Source organism: Triturus cristatus, chromosome 5_2, assembly GCF_964204655.1.
Source record: "Triturus cristatus chromosome 5_2, aTriCri1.1, whole genome shotgun sequence".
Lineage (NCBI taxonomy): Eukaryota > Metazoa > Chordata > Amphibia > Caudata > Salamandridae > Triturus > Triturus cristatus.
The window spans coordinates 356,327,501-356,348,437 of record NC_140588.1 but is presented as its reverse complement, the minus strand read 5'-3'; the positions used below and the strand labels follow the sequence as shown (position 1 = coordinate 356,348,437).

General features: G+C 42.6%; 1 protein-coding gene across 4 annotated transcripts in view; it reads left to right on the top strand.

Annotated features, from left to right (window-relative positions):
* ECI2 (enoyl-CoA delta isomerase 2) overlaps nucleotides 1-20,937 on the top strand; it is a 379,316-nt gene that overhangs the window by 339,386 nt on the left and 18,993 nt on the right. For all 4 annotated transcript variants that reach the window (XM_085607188.1, XM_085607189.1, XM_085607185.1 and 1 more), the window contains exon 9: nucleotides 4,864-5,007. In XM_085607188.1, the coding sequence (XP_085463314.1) occupies nucleotides 4,864-5,007 (144 nt within the window). The remainder of the gene's footprint in view (nucleotides 1-4,863; nucleotides 5,008-20,937) is intronic.

The following is a 20,937-nucleotide window of genomic DNA, read 5'->3' as shown; positions in this document are numbered from 1 at the left end:
TGGTGCAAGGTGCCCACTTACTTTAGTGGACATCATATACCATCAATCAATAAGAACAATGGCGAGAGAAGTCTCAAAACACGTAGACCATAACGAGAGAGGATATCTACGTATTATTGGTCTACCAGAGAACGCTGAAAAAGGCGCCAACTCCTGTGCTGAATTCTTGGCACCTTGGTCCCACTCACAACTGGGCATCAAATTCCACAAAGCCTTTAAAATTGAACGGGCGCACAGGATCCACTCGGGCCATCTGTCCAACTCACCACCTGATCACTCAACTCGCCCAAGAACAATGATCTTTAAACCATTGCATTATCCTCACACCAAAATAATCCTCACCCACATAAGGAAGAGTCAACAAGTTGTCTGAAACAGATTGTGTATCACGTTGCCCAGGACTACTCAAAGGAAATGGTGGCCACAAGGAAGGGCTTCCTGGCACTGAGTCAAGGTCTGAGAGACCGTGACATCCCCTTCTCCTTCACTGGCCCACCGAGATTTTATATATTCTTCCAGAACAGAGCAATAGTCTTCAGCACTCCCTCTGACCTTCAAGCCTTTCTGAACACTGCCATTCAAACAGATCTGTTTGTTTGACCCTATCCCTCCCTGGGCATCTGGGTTGTCTTATCCTATCCTGGGTTGTCCTTTCTACGCTTTTGACCATGTCATTGTCATGATGCTCTGTTACGCCTGTGTACATCTAACTGCATCTATCCGTCGCTTCTTTACTAATATACATTGTTGAGCCGCAGTCAGTCCATCACATTATGGGAAATTGTCAGATTCCTGAATAATGGTCTCTCAACTGATAACGTTGGTTTTTGGACTTTGAACACTGGGTCACTGCTAACCAGGCCCCACCCAGTGCATGCACTCTGACCCTTAAAACATGTTAAAATTGACCACACTCCTAATAGGCTTATTTAATTTACCTATAAGTCTCTAGTATATTATACAAAAGTGTACACAGGACCTGTTAGTTAAATGTCATTAGTGGACTGCAGCACATATTGTGCCTCCACTAAAGTGACAATGCACAGCATATCTCCAGGCCAGCCCCTGCCGATTGGGTATGCAGTTTTAAAACTGCAAATTCAACCTGGCAAAATAAACTGTTTGCCAAGACTAAACCATAATTTTTTTTTTAATACCTGTACGTCGCCCCTAGGGTGGGCCCTACATCCCCTGGATGCATGATATTTAAAAAGTTGAACCTGTATATTTTATGTTTTACATGTCCCAGCAGTGAAAAACCTACAAAGTTGTTTTTCACTGTGGCAAGTTTAGCTCTCCAATAGAAAAGCACTGGATTACAATATACCACCTTAGAATGCTTAGCTTCAGTTTGGGAGTAGTTAGAAAAAATGACTCCTTTTAATAGTAATTTAAAATCCAACTTAATGGTCCACTCGGATTTTATATTGCTTTCAAAAAAGAAACTTTTAGAAAGTTATCATTTTCCTGTCCGAGACAAATTTGCTTTTCTGCCAGTGTTCAGTGCCACCTAGGAGCTGAATGGCTCCTTGATTAGGTATGAAATGGCTCCCAAAGCTGAGACAAAGGGAGAGCGATTGACTTTCACCTGACAGGATGGCCTTCTGACCTGTGCACAGGAACTTAACTTCAAAGGATGTGTTAGACCTGAAATAATTGGCATGGTTTTCCCCTGTATTTTTGCCTTTGCCTCCCGTGCTTTTGCTGTGTGTTGGACTTTGTTCTTGCTGGTTTAGATGCTTTGGGAACATTGCCACTGCTGTTCAGTGCCAAAGTGCAAGTGCTCCTTTTGTAAATTGTTGTCTTGGATTAGTGATTCCATGATTGGCATATTTGATTTACTAGTCAGAGCCTAGTATAGTGCACTGTGTGTGCTCAGGGCCGGTAAATCAAATGCTGCTAGTGGGCCCGCAGCACTGATTGTGCCACCCACATAAGCAGCCTGTAAACATGACTCAGATCTGCCACTGCAGTATCTGTGTGCAGTCTAGTACTGCCATGTCGAATTGGCAAGTGCACCCACTTGCCAGGCCCTACCCTTCCCTTTTCTTACGTTAGTCACCCCTAAGGTAGGCCCAAGGTGTATGTGAAAAGTAGGACATGCCCTGGTGTGTGTGGCATGTCCTGATAGTGAAATACTGCCAATTTTGTTTTTCATTATTGCAAGGCTACCTGTTCCCAAAGGATATAATGGGGAGTTTGCTCATAACCTCTTATAAGCATAACTTCCCCAGGAAACAAGGTAGAAAAATAAAGTTTAGTATGCCTGAACTCAGAATGTTAAAATGCATCTTTTAGTGAGGGTGATTTTTACATTCTGTGTTTGAAAATACCACTTTTAGAAAGTAGGTATTTTCTTGCTTAGCCATGCAGTGCGCCTCTGCTGGGATGTGTGTTGACTGTCTGGCTTTGGAATAACAGGGGCTGGGAAAGAGCAGTGGCTCCAGAAAGTCTTGATGAGTCAGGGCTGGGCTGAATAGACCTGGGCTGCATTTAGAGGAGGAGGAGCAGAAGAAGATTTCCTTTCTCCTGAATTGGCCTGGTCTGCCTTCCACAATTCTGTCTCTACCTCCTGCCAGGAAGCTGCACCAGAGAGGACATAACTGGTTTTGACTGGCATAGGGCTTATCTGCCACCAGAGAACAAAGAATTTTGTTGTATTAGTATTGGGGCATACCCCAGAACTTTAGATCACTTTTGGGACTTCAAGAGAAACCTCTGCCAAGGAGAAGAGCTGGAGAAACTGGAGGAGGAGGAGTACTGCCCCTTTGATGAGTGCTGTCTAGGGTTGGCCTGCAGTTGCTCTTTCTGCCAAGGAGAGGAGGAGAAGAACTGTGTGTGCATCCTGCTTGAGAAAGTCTTGAAGTGGAGCTTGCCCCCTGTTCACGAGGTCTCAGGAACAGCAAAGACCTCACCATCCTTCTGAGCATCGTCTCTGGTACCACTGGTTCCAGTTGTCACAGAAGAAAAAAGCAGCCAATCCTTCACCTAGTCCGTCGCAGACTCCTTGTCCTGAAGGCACCGCAGAGAGCACCGCCTCGCTCCGCAATGCAACCCTGGTCTCACCGACTCCGTCAACAAGCTGCTGCTTGCACCGCGTCCTATGGGCACCGCACTCTACACTGCGTTGCTACATGCTGCACAGACGTCACCGACTCCGTCGCTGCACAACTCGAACACCATCCGGCTCCGTTGCCGCACCGTGACCTGCCAGCACTGCATCGAGCACCCCCTCACCCTGCAACGCAAGCCTTGGTCTCACCAACTCCGTCAACGAGCCGCTGTCAGGAGTAATTCATACCCAGGCCTGCCCCCTTTATTGTCCTGGTAGTCACACAGTCCATGCTTTTGGAGGGGGATGCCATGGCAGCTGCTGAAATTGAAATGTGGCTAAAAACTATGCCTCCTGGCCATGAACCAAACCTCGAAAGGGCTTTCCTGAAAGTGAAAGAAGGTTCAAATACTCTTTTGGTTCTGAAATTATGACCTCCGCCCATTTGCATCGTGTTGTCTTTTGCAGATTTCGCTACTAGATGTTCCAGTTGAGGACCAAATAGTTTAGCTCTAATAGCCAATGCCTAAATAGGGGAATTCTAGACTGTATCAGGTTTCTGTGAACACATTCAAATGTGCCTCCTGGCCACAATCGATGGCCCAGAAGCTGCACACACAAGCATAACAAATATTGGAGATGGATACTTGTTGTTTCATCATTGAGATCATTGGAGCAAAGTCTTTTCCCTGCTGCATTTGATCTGTTCCTGAGGTCCTGGAACTCTTGGCTGATGTCAAAGTGTACTGCCCAAACTGCAAACTCTGGGACTTTGAACATTTTTGTCAAGTTTTCCTCTGAAGAACCGGTGAGAGACTGGTTCCATTTAGGTCGATTCATCAGTTGAATCCAACTCACTGGTCTACCCCACTGAAGGAGATCTGTCTTCCAGAAAAGTTTCCAATTCTGAACTTGACTGAGAACAACGCTGAGCCAAAGCCAATTGATGTTGAGACCTTCCAAGACACGGATCCTGGACTTTGCCCTCTCAGAGCTTTCTCGCCTTTGTTGACAACCGTACCAGGAACCTGATTTTCAGCAATCCACCGTCGTCGAACCCTGACTCTGATCCAGCTTGCCCCACAGTTGACTTGTCCATAACCACTGTTTCTCCTGAAGAAGTTCTAAGGGCTTTATTATGAGCCTGGCGGTCCCCGGTCCACCAGACATGTGGGGGCGTGGCGGTGGCAATCTTCCAGATGCCCAATCATGACCAGTGCGGTCAGGCCGCCCTGGGACCACCACAACCACCAGGGATAAGAGATCCCTGGCGGTTATGAGGCCGCAATATGCTTGCCGGGGCTGCTGCTGCCCCGCCAAGCATATTCCGAGTTTCCTCACCACCAATGTACCTTTGTCCACGTCTAGTGCGACTAGTTGTTCGCAGTTGGCACTCTGTGCTTTTTGGCGCAATTTTTATTTAAAACTATCAATTTATATCTCCGGTTCCTCTTATTAGATTTTTGCCTTTTTGGTGTCCTTTTGTTCCTTAAAACATTCTCTATTTTTATAAGATGGAGTTGGATTTTTATTGTTGTGTTTTTGCCTTTTTAACAGTTTGGTACTTCTAAATAGTTTTATCTTAAAATAAGCTTGTCAGCTCTGTGCCATATCTACCTGGGGTTGAGCACTGGTTTAAATTACTGAAAACTTTACGTGACCTAACAAGAATTCTGAGATTATTACTTGTGGTGGAAGACCATCCACCCCAAATAATCCACTTTCTCACGCATGCTATTAAGGTATTGCAAATATTGGAATGTGGGCATAACCAAATATGATTATTACTTGTGTTTTTTTTTATCTTTCAGGCCAGTGAGATACTGCTTTTCAACAAGAAGTTTACAGCTGTGGAAGCCTGTGACTTGGGGCTTGCTACAGAGGTGTTTCCTGACAACACTTTCCAGAACCAAGTTTGGGCAAGAATCAAGGATTATGCTCAACTCCCACCTCAGGTCGGCATTGCTTTACTCTAAAATACTATGTTGTATAAATTTATATTTGGATATGCGAGTGTCTATCGCACTTAGGTGGGTTTCACTGGTTCGCAATTGTCTCACTAGGTCCAAACATTTAGAACTGTTAACGAAACAAGTACAGATTGAAACAAAACTACTTTTAAATTTAAACTGTCTGAGAGAAAAGTGCTCCTAACTTTAAAAAAAAAAAAAGAAAATATAGATTACTTTGAGAACCAAAACATGACAAGTAGTTCTGAATAACATTGCCTAAACAAAATAAAAATAACATTGTGAAAAATTGTAATTTAATAAATTTCCTTTATTGTCATGATAATGTCACTCACAACTGCAAGCCATTTTTAAATTACAAAAATGCCCAAAAATATAACCAATATTTACAAACTTTTCCATATATTGCTAAAAACATGCATGGCTTAAACAATAATGCTAGAATGTAACTGTAAATGAAAAGCAACTAGATGCAAGTCCTCAAAGAGAAATTTTATCATAGATTTAAGAATATCACATCTGTTCTGTATTTATTTTGGTCACGTCAAGACTTCTGATGGGTAAAATTAAAGAATAGGTTTTGAAATTACTTTTTTAGCACAACTATCCTAAACTCGTCACCCTCCATGGTATCCCAGAATATAACTAATGGTTTGGTCACTTACTGGTTAGCTTCTTTACCCTGGGTCATGGTCTTACTTGTCACAGTCCTTACTTTCTGAACATTTATTCCTATCTACCAATATTATTTCTCTATCCACCCACCTCGTTAAAGGGGCTTCTCCTGTAACTCTAGGTTTTTCTTCTCTAGAAAAGGAGGAAGCCATTCCAACACATCCTTTAATACTATACCCAGACTATTCATATCCCAAAAGGAAAAAAGCCTCACAGGAGTTAAGGGTTGCAAACTAGGATTGCCATGAGGAAGACAAGGACTCAGAGTAGTGAAAATTGTTATCAATTAACCATGCCTTTGTCTCCTTGTTAATCTTCGTTGTTGCAGTCCTTACCTTATGAGCTTATACATAAGCAGGAAACATGGAGGACCAGAGAAAAGACCCAAATAAGCAACACCGTCACAATTAAACACACCATGATATTATTTGCAGGTATTGTTATGAATAGTAAACAGTTACTGAATCCAAAACTTGCCTATCAAATTTGGATAGAAACACCCAAACCATATGTAGCAAGCAGTAGATTTACAAATCTACTTCATTGAAACCACTTTAACCCTTGAATAATGTCCAAGAGTTTGCCCTTCCTGTTATGCGACGTGTATTTGTAAAAGAAATGTAAGGGCTACTGAATCTAATAGTTCTTTAGGCCTTGCAGGATCATACTTTTGATCCAAGAGTTTGGTCCAAAGGCAGAAGAGGACAATGAATGTCTTCATAGAAGAACGGCTTGAATGACAGAAAGTAGGGAAAGAACTCATTAAAGGCTTAATTAGCAGCACTCTGACTACGAATGGAATATACTATTAATCTAAAAAAATCCATCTCTCCCAACATGTAACACTGTAGATGGATTATAGGCGGAATCTTTCCTTCTCCTGGATTCACATCAATTCTTAAAATTGTGCCTACGACGAGTGTATATTTTCATTGTCGAGGGCCATCTGGATTGCGGTTTCCAAGAGTCAGTCTCAGCCGAGCACCCGGGGTCTCACAGTTTAAACATGTCAAGCTTCACAGCGCCAGAAGGGAAATACGGGAATCTCTGGAAGACATGGGTCTCTAAAAAGAGAGGGGCAAATTTGAAAAACCCAGTATGACCAATCAGATAGCCCAAGAAGAGAAGGGTACCATGGCCTTCAGGACAATCAAAGAGCTCCCAGAAGAACCTCTAGCCAGCTCTTCTGGATTTTTCAAAGCATCCTCTGAATCAAGTGAATTGGTAAATATACATAGAATCCCCCAAGGCCATACCAGGGATAAAGCACCCAATTCCTCATGCTCTCTGATGTAATTAAGCTACAAAAGTCGTTAAGCTGAACCTTCGTCTTGAGTTGGAAAGGGCTCTATCTAAAGTCTTCCACACTTCTTCACATCCAGCAGGAAGAGCAAGGGGCTTAGACAAAGTGTTGTTGACAAGAAGATCCAGCTCAGATTGTCTTCAGGCCCATAGTCTGTCCCCAGAAGAAAAACTGCTGAAAAAGACAGGAGATTTGCTCCTTCCCACACATATTTCTTCAGAGCTATCACAGCTCACGAAGTGAGTATGGTTATCTCCTGGCAGTTAATCTACAGTCCAACCACACCTGTTCATCGTTTCTGAATCAACTTCCATGATCCTTTAGAAGGGGAGCAACATGAAGTAAAGCAAAATGAACTGCTTTTAGCTCTTTCCTATTGGAAGAATCCCCGCTCGGTGTCATAGATCTTGGATCGAACTTTTTCCCTGAGCTACACCTTACCCTAGACTGCTAACATCTTTTTGTTAACTCCAAGAGGAAAAGTCTCAGGAATTCTGACCAAGTAGTTCAGGGTTTCTGGCTTCCAGGATTGCAGCAGATGATCCACTTATGGTTGAAGATGAAAACTGGCCCAGGGTAGTATAGTTAATGTTAGTCATATCCCGCTGAACCCTCACCTATTTCCAAGCTTTTGGAGATTTACCGTAGAGGAGCGAAGACAGGTGGACCACCAGTTTTCTTTTCTTGCTGTTGCAAGAAAAACCGGACACAAGTGTGTTTAAAAGACTGCACAAAGAATTCGAAATTTTGGGGTGGCGCTAGAGAGCGTGCTGCAGTATGGATGCACGCTAGTGCTGCTCGGCCGGTCGGGAACTCAATCCTGCAAACAATTGCTAACTTTGGTGACTTCTACTACGCCATAAACATAAACTTGTGAATCGGAACCACCCTGCTCCGTGGTACTGGTATCGGATGTGCAGGATATTGTGCCATTGCTGTATATTTCAACTTGGAAGGTGAGCCCCCCTGGTCGAGGTGACTTCCACAAGATGGCAGAGACACATGCAGTGGCATAGGCGAAAGTGAAACAAAATGGCGGCTCCGCTGTGGGAAGATAGCGGCGCCATCACGAACTGCCTGGCACCGGTATATCACTGACAAACAACGATCTGAAGGTGAGCCTATAGCTGCACTTTTGATAACATGCCTGCGCTTAATTACACGTATTGGCGAGGAGCGGCGGCGACTTTTGGTGAAGAAACACGGTGACTGCCTGCTGCGTCGCTGCTTTGAAAGACGTTAGACTGCACCACAGATGCTCTGTGTGATGATAGAGCAGCGACATTCACATATGGGCACATATTCATGATCGACGGTAATCGCAATGGTCCTCACAATGCGCCACCCAACACGCACCAGGTGACGCCGTTGGCTCTTCACGCGGTCATCTGACACACAGCGCGATGCGGCGACAGTAGAGCCAGGAGATTTTCACATTACATGTGAGACACGAGGAAATACAGCAAGCACTTCCTTTCTATCTCAGACAATATGTGTGATGTGTCGCAGGCTGTAGCTCACACTCTCATTGGAGCAACCGCACCTTGCGGACCACGCGCCTTGTGTAAGAAGCCACAGTGGGTGCGACCAATCTGTGAACCCGGACTACAGCAGTGTTAATCGTCACCCAGTTGCCTGTGACTTACAGCAGCAGATAACGCGGTGCAAATTAAGGCCTCTACCACCTATATACCTGTATATCATCAAATACTGACTCCATTCAATCTTGCAGGAATTCCACTACCATCGGCAAACCAGAAAAACAGCCAAAACTATCTTTTGACACCCGGCGCTCAACCAAACAGACAGCTGCGCATTCGGACGCTGAGTTAGATTTGGAACAAGCACAGCAATCTAAGATGGATGCCGCCTTGCACGCCATACAACAGAGTCTCCAAGCCATTAATGGTAAACTTGACTCACTCACACAAAGAGTGGATAACATGTCCTCCAAGCTTGACAAACAGGGTGAAAGACTGAACGCGGCGGAAGTACGCATATCAGGGTTGAAGACTAATCCGGTACGGCGACACGTAAATGTGAGGAGATTGAAAAGATCCTGGAAATCATCAAACAGAAAAACGAAGATTTAGAAGCGAGATCCCGCCGAAATAATGTGCACATAATAGGGATTCCAGAAAGCACCAACACGGGAAGATTGGAAACCTATGTAGAAGGCATGTTGCGAGATATTTTTGGAGCCGAAAAGTTTTCTACCCTGCTTATCATCGAGCGGGCTCACCGATCACTTGCACCCACGCCGCCACCAGGAGCACCGCCAAGGCCCATCATCGCTCGAGTGCTTAATTATAGAGCTAGAGATGCGATCTTACGTATGGCACAGGAGAAACAACAAATAAATTACAAAGGCAATAGTATATCCTTCTATCCTGATTTCACAGTGGCAGTGAAGGCGGCATGCAAGGATTTTAATTCAGCCAAAAAGAAATTGAGAGACATGGGCATTGAATACGCAATGCTGTACCTGGCAAGACTGCGCATCACGCACGATGGGCGAACGAAAATTTTACCAACACCAAAAGCAGCGCAGGACTTTATCAAAAAGACTATCTCTAGCCATAAAGCACAACGTAGTGGGAACTCTGATCCAGACTCGGACTAATTGAACTGTCGCTGGTGGTAATGTATACAAGATGCTATGCAATCGATGTTGTAAACAACAAATATATATTTTTGTATATTTTTCCCTTTTTGTTAGCATATAATTGTGATTGGACTCCTCGTGTGCAATGTGGTGATAACAGTACATCTGTAAAATGTATAATATGTAGAGACACTGAGGCTCCACCACTTGATTGTAATGTGGCCTTCCACCCAATGGCTGATATCGGACAATTCATTGCATTATAGACAGCTACTGTATATAGAGCACATCTCCACGTGCATGAGCAAATTACACATTATGGTGCAACTGTGTTGTTCTGCTTCCCTTGTCTGCTTACAATGTGAGACAAGTATATGATCTGTTGAGTCTGCATATGTAACGACTAGCCTGTTATATGATAAGGTTGCCTGCTGTGCTCTGTTGGGCTGCTGCCAGCTCATTCATGATTGTATATGTTATAACTATGCAATATGGCAAAAAGTTGTATATAGTACAAAGTAAGCTCAGCTTCTATACTGGCGAGGCATATAGACCTTGGCCCTCGGAATTTTCCACGGTTTATTTCCCCATGCTTGATGTATGTACTTCACCAAAAACTTGACAAATATAACCCAACCACATCCGTATTCACCGATGTTGAGACCAGCACTCAGCGGTTCCACCGAGGGTGCTCCCCGGAACTGTTAGTGCACTGGCACAGTTGGTTATAAGAGTATGGCTTTGGCATGTTTGGGATGCCGAAGTGGGTGGGGGGTTAGAGTGTAGGTTTATTGTTTATTACGGGCTCATACAAACTGAGTACTCCGCACACAGTGCCAAAAAGCTTAAATGTTTAGATGCAATAATGGGTTTGATGTACGTTGCACCCCGCGAACGCAAGCGAGACCGTTGTTTTATATTCAACCACATGTATCTCCAGTTAAAATATTGAGACTAAATTGAAGTCGTGACAAATTTGTTTATTTTCCTGGAACATTAGACGTTTAAATAATCCTAAAAAAATACGACCGGTATTTGCATATCTCGACCATCACCAAATTGATGTGGCAATGTTGCAGGAATCCCACCTTGCAAAAACGACTTGGATGCCCAGCGGGACTATCTTTCACAAGCTGTCACAGTGGAAGAAGTATCAGCCGTGATTAAAACACTGCCTAATGGTAAAGCCCCAGGCCCAGACGGCTTCACCAGCGAATTTTATAAAGAATATGTTGACCTAATAGCCCCACATCTAGTGGAAATGTATGGTGACGCACATGACAAGCAGATACTGCCATCTACGTTAAGAGAAGCTATGATCATAGCCCTTTTAAAGCCTGTTAAGGATCCAGAGTACTGTGACTCCTACAAGCCATTATCGCTGATTAACATAGACACCAAAATTTTAGCTAAACTGATTGCCAATCGCCTTCAACCCTTGATGCCTAATATTATACTACCGGACCAATCAGGATTCATACCCCACCGTTCTACAGCCCATAACATCCGTACCCTATTTGCATTATCTCATCAACTAAACCCTGACTTACAAGCAGCTGCTGTCCTACTAGATGCAGCGAAAGAGTTTAATTCAGTCGAATGAACATACCTATTTACAATCTTACATAAAATGGGACTGCCCCCCATCTTTCTACAATGGATCAAAATATTTTACACAGCGCCAGTCGCGAGAATACGGGTAAATCAATATGTATCAGAAACGATACAAATTACACTCAACAAGGTTGTCCACTATCGCCGCTCCTATTTGCCATCGCATTGGAGCCACTGGCGTGTAAAATAAGACAATGTCACAAAAATACAGCCCTCCAATTTTCTCAACGTCAACTGAATATTTCACTGTATGCTGATGTGATGATATGGTGCTATATGTCCGTGATCTCGATGTTAATCTAGCCCCACTAATTAGGGAATATAATAAATTTGGAAGACATTCGGGACTCCAAATAAATTGGATCAAATAGACAATTACCCCTTTAACAGACGCTACCACACCCTGTCCAATGGAATTTCTGCTGGGATGGCAGATGTATCCGATTAAATATCTGGGAATTTGGTATCACCGAAACCCCGAGGCGGTTATACGTGAGTATCACAGAACAGCCATTAGTAAACTAGAAGAGAAGGTATATAGATGGATAAAATTGCCGCTCTCATTATCAGAACGAATGGCCATCGTTAAGATGGTTATATTGCCAAAATTTCTATACCTCTTCAATAACATTCCCATTACACCACCGTCGGCCATGTTTCGTAGATTGTCAACCACGGTTACGCGACTTATATGGGCTAGTAAACAAGCATGTATCGAATTATATACACTAACGTTGCCCTCTTCGGAAGGCGGCTTTAAAGTTCCAGACTTTTTGCTTTACTACCTGTGTGCTCAAGCGCACTATGCGTACTACTGGTACCATCCGATTCGCTATTTACCGGACATGGCGGTTGAGGATGGTGATGCTTATCCTATACCACTGCACAATATACTACCACACCCACGTGTCCATGTGAGCAGGCATGAGATAAACCCGATTCGCACTACAAATCTAGCCTGGCAGAAGATGGGCAAATTGGTGCATAAACTGCCACTGTATGCACCAGCACTGCCACTACAGCACCACCCAGAGTTATCTGTCACACAAGACAAGATGGGAATAGAACAACTCCACGAGTGGGAATAGATACAATGGGCGATCTCTACAACAACGGCACATTCATAGACACTGATAATCTCGGCTATATCAGTAATCAAACAATGCTTTTTAAATTGACATATCACAGACTACGAGGAGCCGTCAAAACGCTATACCCTTTGTTTCCACATGAACCACCCACCTTACAAGCACTGTAAATGATTATTACGAATCCTCATAATATACTCCTTGTTACGAAATTATATGTACTGCTTCACGCAGATATGGGGGAAGGGCATCCAAAGCATTAGACAGATGGAATACACAATTGGACACACACCTTACAGATGAGGAATGGCATACTACCTGCTCCCTAATTGATATTCTCACTCCAAATGGTAACTTGCGCATCACACACTATAAATATTTGCATCAAATTTACTACACGCCTCTCAAGTTACATAAATGTGGGCTCCGACCCGATGCACAATGCCAAAGATGTGGTACTGACAATGCTGACTTCCTCCACTTGGCGTGGCAATGCCACCATATTAGGACATACTGGGAAAATGTTATGAAAATGCTAAGTGAAAAGCTGGAGACGCCGATAGACTGTGCAATATGTCTACTTGGGTTAGTGTCCAATTTACGGTCTCTCAAATGTAAATTTTGTATAATAGCATTGCTACTAGCAAGAAGAAGGGTTCAGTGCACTGGGGAGGCAAGCGATATCCCAACGTTAAACAATGGCTTCGAGATAAGGCATACTGTAGAGATAATTTACAGACCTATGAGGAGGAACTTCCTTCTAGACCTAGGAACTTCTGGATAACATTGACAGAGTACCTTAAAACTCTTGAATGAGTAACTGCGTCACCTAAGAAATGTACCATTATGTATTGACTGAATACACTGTGAAATGCTGTGATGTACTGTAATGCTCATCATGATTCCATATTTTATGCCTGTATTGTTCTGTTTTTGTAAGAGTCATATGTATATAATAAAAGCACAAATTTAAAAAAATAAAGAATTGGAGACTTTGAACAGGTACCAACTTTGACATTTTAAGGATGAGTTAGATACTGTGATTCAGAAACATGTTACTTTGAGAAGATGGGTGAATTAAAATGGGGAGATAGGTGTCCAATAATTCCTATGATACATCGCCAGGTTTTATGAAAAGAAAGGATGACCTAAAGAGGCATCAAAGGGCTGAAAAGGAATGTAGGTATTCACAATTTTTTAAATTTATGACTGCTCAAAGTCCCTTTATGCTTTCTGTACTTGGAAATAAATTGAGTAGCAACTCCGTTTTGGGATTGGGATACGTGTTCAACAAATCCTGGATGACCTTTTAGTAAATCTTTTTGACTAAAAGCACATCAATGCATTGGAGTCTGTTGAAAACGTCTTCTAGAAGATCCAGAGACTGAAGTTATCTTGAGCTTATGAACTCCAGTACACGTGTCTGAAATTGAGGAGTTCATACTGTCAAAACGAATTGATTAGTCCTTCACTACTGGAAGCTCAGGCAAAACAGAGGCACAGTCATGCTTTTGGAGGGGGATGACATGGCAACTGCTGAAATTGAAATGTGGCTAAAAACTATACCTCCTGGCCATGAACCATACCTCGAAAGGGCTTCCCTGAAAGTGAAAACATGTTCAAATACTCTTTTGGGTCTGAAATTATGACCTCTGCCCATTTGAATCGTTTTGTCTTCTGCAGATTTTTCTACTAGATGTTCCAGTTGAGGACCAAATAGCTGAGCTGTAAATAGCCAATGCCTAAATAGAGGAATTCTAGACTGTATCAGGCTTCTGTGAACACATTCAAATGTGCCTCCTGGCCACAATAGATGGCCCAGAAGCAGCACACATAAGCATAACGAATATTGGCGATGGATACTTGTTGTTTCATCATGGAGATCATTGGAGCAAAGTCTTTTCCCTGCTGCATTTGATCTCCCAGAACCTGAAAATCTCTTATGAGGGACCGAATAATAGTTCACGTATGCACTACTGCGAATTGCAAAGTTTGATGCTGAATATTATCACTTGATAGCTACTTCCACCTTCCTATCAATTGCATTTGCTAGCAACGTATCCTCAGAAATGTTGGTCCCCTGTGAACATATACCAGTTATCAAGGAATCAATCATTACTACAGAGGGAAAATGTTCCACAAAGCTTTGCAAGGGCTGTTTAGTCAGGAATCTGGAAAACATATGCCTCTTCTCTTCCTTCCATTCATTAGAGAGGTCCTTATGAACCAGCCCATGAAAAGACCATGTTTCAGGTTCCTTTCTTTGATATGGAACAAAGATATCTTCCTTCTCCAATTATAAATAAGGCTCGGGATTGTTAGGCTGGTTCTTGAATATCAGAGCGATTGGACCTTTGGATGAAGCGCCCTCTCACCTCCTCGGGTATATGGTCATCCCCATCATCACGCAAAGCATCCCTTCTTGGATCTTTGGGTGCTAAGAATCTTTCCTTTAAAAAAAAAAAGCAGCAGCCTCAGCCTGCTTGATACTCTGTTGTAACGTTCCCGAATAATCAGCCTAGTGTGGAGCAGCTGTTTGCTCAGCTTCTTCAGCAGTGGTTGGGGCAGAGAAATGGTTGTTCTCATGCCACTGCTTTGTGGAGCATTTTCTTGCAGGTCAAAACAAGAAAGCACTTTCTGCTTCCGACCAGGAGCCAGCAGAATGAGGTGTAACGTCTCACACAAGTCTTGCAGAACAGCCACCATCTCAGAGACAAACGAGGATGGTCGCTCAGTTCGATAAATATAAATGCATCCCAACAAAATGTAAGGACATTGTACCTACCTTACACCTAAAAACTAAACATAATAACATGTCTGACAGTTGCTCTAGGTACAACAGAACTCTGCTGACTATTTCCATTATGGTATGGAGTTGTCCTGTCCTCCTATCTTTCTGCAGTGGGAGGCAGATCAGCTGACCATACTAATAAGCAAAGCTAATTCAAATATCCCAAAGTGGGTCTTGCTAGACCCCATACCAAGACTCAAGAGTGACTATTCACACTGGATGTTCATAGATTTGGTATTGCTATTGGTCAAAACGAGTAACTGCAAAGAACTAGCGGTCCTTGTTTCAACCCTAGAGCTCCTCTGGGAAGGTAGAAGTGTTTAAATGAGCTTTTGCAGAGACAGAAGTTGCCACAATCCAGTTTAAAATGAGCTGGAGTATTTAAACTAATTCCAATACTATGGAATGGGGTGTGATGCTTCTGAGCCTCACACCAGCACTGGATGATTTTTCAATGTGAACATCAAGAATTGATTGGGAAGTCATTCATACAGCCTAACTCCTAGATAAGTTCAGGGTTTGAGCGCAAGGGCGTAAATGAATGAGGAATAGAAAACAGGAAGGATTGGAATTATGCGCAGCCTGGGTGTTCCCAGTTCATTAATTCGCCCCTCCTCCCACCATGATTAGGTGAGTTCCCAGACATGTTTTGCAGCCTTCCTACCGTCTGCAGATACGGTCTATTGGAAGAACTAGAGCTGTGGTTTCTGGACATTATTTATACAAATCTGGAACATATGGAACCTACCAATGCTAGACTGCTTCTCAGTTTGTTAGATAACGAATGAAGCAACAACTGCAGACGTTTTTACTAAATTTGTTTTGAAAATCAAGAACAAGGTACTTTTCAAGAATTAAAGAGCTGACCTGATTAACTTCGTAATAGAAATATTTTTAAAGTGTTGCAGTTGGAGTTCATTAAAAGTTTTGAAATATGGTTGTGTCGCTTTCTGGTAAAAGATCAGCTTTACACGAGTCTGTAAACTGTGACCAAGGGGTACCTTCCATTTAGCAAAAAGTAAGGGATGTGTAACTAGGGACACCTTTAGAATTTTGGGGGCCATGGGCCAAAGGTATTTTGGGAACTCCTATTCATAACAACTTTGAGTTTATTATCCATTTTCAACTCACCGACAATATACAGGTAGTGCAGTTTTAACATTATTTGGGACCTGGGCAAAAATATATTTTGGGGACCCCTACTTGAACAATTTACACTTAAAAAGAGAATCATCAATTACACATTTCAAAGATGCAATTCCCCATACAGATTTGTGTAAGCAAGAAGAACAGCAATTTGCAAGTTATCGACTTAAAATAACTACAAATATAGTTCATCAAACATAGTAGAGAGTCTTGAAAGTGAGTAAACTTAAAAATATGTAAAGTGTTAAGGTTTAAAAAAAATCTTTGTTGAAGAGATTTTATGTGTATTGCGGTATTTTCAGGAACGTTTTACACGTTTCTTAAATATCTAAATATTCAACACCTTTTTGAGATATAGCTACTTGGAGTCCGCACAGATATCACCAATTCTGATTTTAGAGAACTGAGCTTTGTTTATATAACACATATCATACACAGTCTAGCTTTTTCCAGAAAAGCAATGCCTCGAGTTACACAGATCTCGATACAGGCTCAGACATCACACCAAAATGTTATCCGCAAGTTTACACTTGCTTTACAGGCCTTTGTAGCAACTCAGGTTGCAAAGATCTTTTAACAATGAGCTTATAAGCCACCTCTCTGGATTGCATAGCAAACCTATTGCTCATGTTACACAGATCTTCCAGACTCGTGTTCGTGTATCATTTTTATCCCTTAGACTACAACTATCTTTCAAGTTTAGACATCTTACAGCATCAGCTTCTCCTCAAATTACACATTTCTTACACACTCAACCCTCTTTCAGGTTACATCAGTCATATACACTAAAGCATCTGAAAGCAAAATGAACAGTCAGTTTACATATTATTTACATGTTCAATCATATAACACTAATGTTAGTCTTAGTAAGGGGCCAGACTTTAGGCTCCTTAATCTATCCCCCAGATAACATAAATGCTCCCACTTAGGTCTCAGGTAGAAATACAAAAAGCTACACAATCTCACAGCTCAGACTTCGTAAAGCAACGATATACCTGAAAGTATAAATGTCTGTCCTTCACTAATCTTAGTGCTGGGGTACAGAAAAGGAAGTCAATACTTTTGTTACCCATGTCTAAACAAGAGTTGCATCTGACAGAAACTCTGTATCTCAGGTTACAGAGATACTTTAGACAGCAAAGCTCTCCTTTATTCACTAATTTGAGAAAATAGCTCGCCCAAAGGGACATAAATATGTTCAGACAGGGTTATGGGAAACTATTATGAATATCAAGCTTTTAAAATCAACAAAATGTTTCTCAGTGCAACTTGTCCATTTTCAAACCCCCAATCCAATTCCTAAAAGAAAACAAGCATTGGCATAGCCAATAGGTCTTGCTTTTGGGACCTTATAAGTATTGTTATGCAACTGTTGTGTGTGTTATTGTGTGTGTGTGTGTGTGTGGTGTGTGTGTGTGGTTGTGTGTGCTTGTGTTTGTGGGTGTGTGTGCGGTTGTGTGTGTGCGGTTGTGTGTGTGCTTGTGTGTGGTTGTGTGTGGGTGTGGTTATGGTTGTGTGTGGTTGTGTAGTTCTGAGTGGTTGTGGGTTGTTGTGGTTGTGTGTGTTATTGTGTGTGGTGTGTGTGTGGTTGTGTGTAGTTGTGGTGTGTGTTATTGTGTGGGTGGGTGTGGTTGTGTTTGTGGTTGTGGTTGTGTGTGGTTGTGTGTGTGTGCTTGTGGTTGTGTGTGTGTGGTTAAAGTTTTAGTCACTACTCAAAATGGATTTCATTTTATCAGCGTTGCCAGTGCTCCTTTATGTTTAATGCCCTAAATGAAACACAATGTTATAAGCATCAAAGGGCTGGCCAAGAATGGAGGGGGGAATGCGAGGAGCAGGGGGGGGGGGGGATGTGAGGAGTAGAGGGGAATGCGATTAGCCAGAATAAAACTTAGGAAAAGGAGCTAGAATGAAAGTGACGAAAAGGAAGGAGGGAGATGCGAGCAAAGCATCAAAGGGCTGGGCGAAAAGGAAGGGGTGAATTCTAGGAGCCACAATGAAACTGAGGAAAAGGGAGGAGAGAGATGCGAGCAGAGCATCAAAGGGCTGGGCGAGAAGGGAGGGGGGAAATGCGGGGAGCAGCTGTGCACGTGCACGCCATCGTGCACTCAAGCGTGTAGCCAGCAAAACCATGTGGGTAGCACTTTGGAAACTCATCTACTAAAGTCTCTCGAGCAGCGCATGTGCGCTGACTCAGCGAGACCTAACAAAAATTGGTGGCCAAATGTTTCAAGAATCTTTTGAAAGGGAGGCATACATCTCTCCTTGACAGTTTAGCTTTAGACAAATACCTGACACTACCCTTTCATGATGGAGCCACACTAAAGCCAAGGGCGTAATAAACACCCCTGCAGCCCGCGCCGCGGTGGGCCCCCAGTCTTATGTTAATGAAAGGGGCTCCGTGAGCCTATCAGTCGGCACGTTTGTGCGCCTTTCTAAGGCAGCTGCGCATGCTCCAAACTGATACTGAACTAATCCAGTATTCAGGAGAAACAAAAGAACGTATTTGTTTCGTTTTCAGTTAGAGCGTGCATGGCCCCATTATTAGCGTGGGCGGGGCCTATATGAGAATCTAGAAAAGAAATGCGGCCTTCATCCGAGACAGTTACTCTGGTCAACTGTCTTCGAGCCGACAGCTTAAATAACTTGTGACAGCATTTTTATGCTTCCGGCATTAGTGACTGACCGCAGTTATATAAAGTGCCTTTTATTAATTGAACTTCCTCACAAGACAGGGCTTTAAGAGGGCCGGGTCCTCATTAAAAACGGGCTATGAAACGGGTCTCCCATCTGGCCCTATATTTATATATTTGTTTAAAAAAAACTTTTATGGCAAGAGCACTCTGATCGATTTCTGAAGAATGAATGTGAAAAACGTTCAAGTAATTGTTGTCAGTGATTTAGTTCCGGTTTATACATTCTCAAAGAGCATTGGCTGTATTGTTTTTTTATGTATAGCATGTTTATAACAAGCCACTACTCAAAGCTTTGGAGTTGAAGCCGAAGGTAGTGCAAGTTTCTCACTGTACCTATCATAGAGTGCCTCAAAATGGTGTTCAAAATACACGCACATCCCATCATTGGCCTCCCTGAAGATCACAGTGCAATGGTCACATATTCCAGTTGCAGTTGTCTGAAAGAGGTACACAGTAGTCAAAACATTGACAAGGTGAAAGTAAAAGAAACTGCAATGCCTAAAAGTGAGTGGGTGCCCTGTGTTTGTGGGATGGTGAAGTGAAGGAGATGCGAGGAAGTACATGCAGGAGAAAGTGAATAAAGGGCAGGGCCGTGATGAACAGGTAAGAGTTGAGGAGTAAGATACAGATGGATGAGATGCGGAGAGAAAAGGCCTAACAGAGTGAACATAGCAGGAGTGACAGACACTCTGGAGGCCATAACCCCTTGCAAACGCCCCATTAAAGTTTAATTCAGTCTCTCAGAATTTCAGAACTGAAATACTTTCAAAATGAATTATTTTTAAACAAATGATTGTTACACATTTATCTTAACCACCTAACAACCATTGACAAAGCCTGTAGTCCTGTCTGGTTTTAGGTGTATATCAGTTGTGTTGTATATCTAGATGAAATGACAGAAAGCTCAGAGAGGAACCAAACTACTGATCGGGTGGCACACTATGGGAATCACAGAAATGTTGTTTAAATGTTAATCCACACCATTAATTACATAGGGCAATCTCCTTTTAGAACCCTCCTGCCCTGCCACCCACTTAAAGCCCTGATTGTATTTGTGTGGGCCTTTATATCCCACAAACTACAGTTTATCTAAGCAGTAGAAAAATGGCAAATGACTGCAGGTTCAGGACCAAGCACAAAACTGGCCCAGAGAAGCCTATTGTGCCCTGTTTGAAAATCCCATTTATTTTCCAAAACCCTTTCTGTGAATAACTGATAAGGAAAAATAAAACATGTTCCAATGCACAGAAGCACGTGCCATTGCTTGCCAGTACTTGGTCTAAATATGAAGATTTTCAAAAATACTTGTCACAGTGGAAAGCTCATAATTTATTGCCACTACTATCAATACTGTTATGATTGGTGTTTTGTACATGTAATAACAGCTTCTAACCTGGGAAGTATTTTAAAGGATCTGTTTCCAGCGGTCAAGTGCTAGGCCCTTGCATTGTCCCACTATTTTGTGTATATTAGGCGAGTGAATACATTTTCATGAAGACAAAACCATACAGTAACATCATAACTGATATAGATCTTTGTTGTGAGAGGGGTAGCTCATAATTCAAGCCTAGGCTTAGGATGTTTCTCTGACTTGATACTTTTTTGAGTTACATAGTTTTTGTATAGCTAATGGTTCATCAGTTCTTTGGACTCTTGCTGCTGTGGCAAGTTGCTGGATGTAGATGATCATGTACAGATTGTGGGCTTTTCTAATGGAAGGAGTTAAGTTGTTGGAAACTTTGGCCTTTCCACGTTCAGTCCTGTGTTCTGTCTATGCTTTAGTTTTAGGAACCAGCGGGTACCTGGACCTTTGGTGTCAGATACCGGTGTCCAAATTTACTAATATTTGACGTCACAAATTACAGCAACCACAGTTGCTACTCTGCCATGCATCATAGGCCGAGTGAGAAAAATCCCCAAATATCTGCTAAGATATGGTGCATTTTTTCCCATCTCCCTCTGTGTTTCACACACTTGACTGCAATCAGCCAACACACACT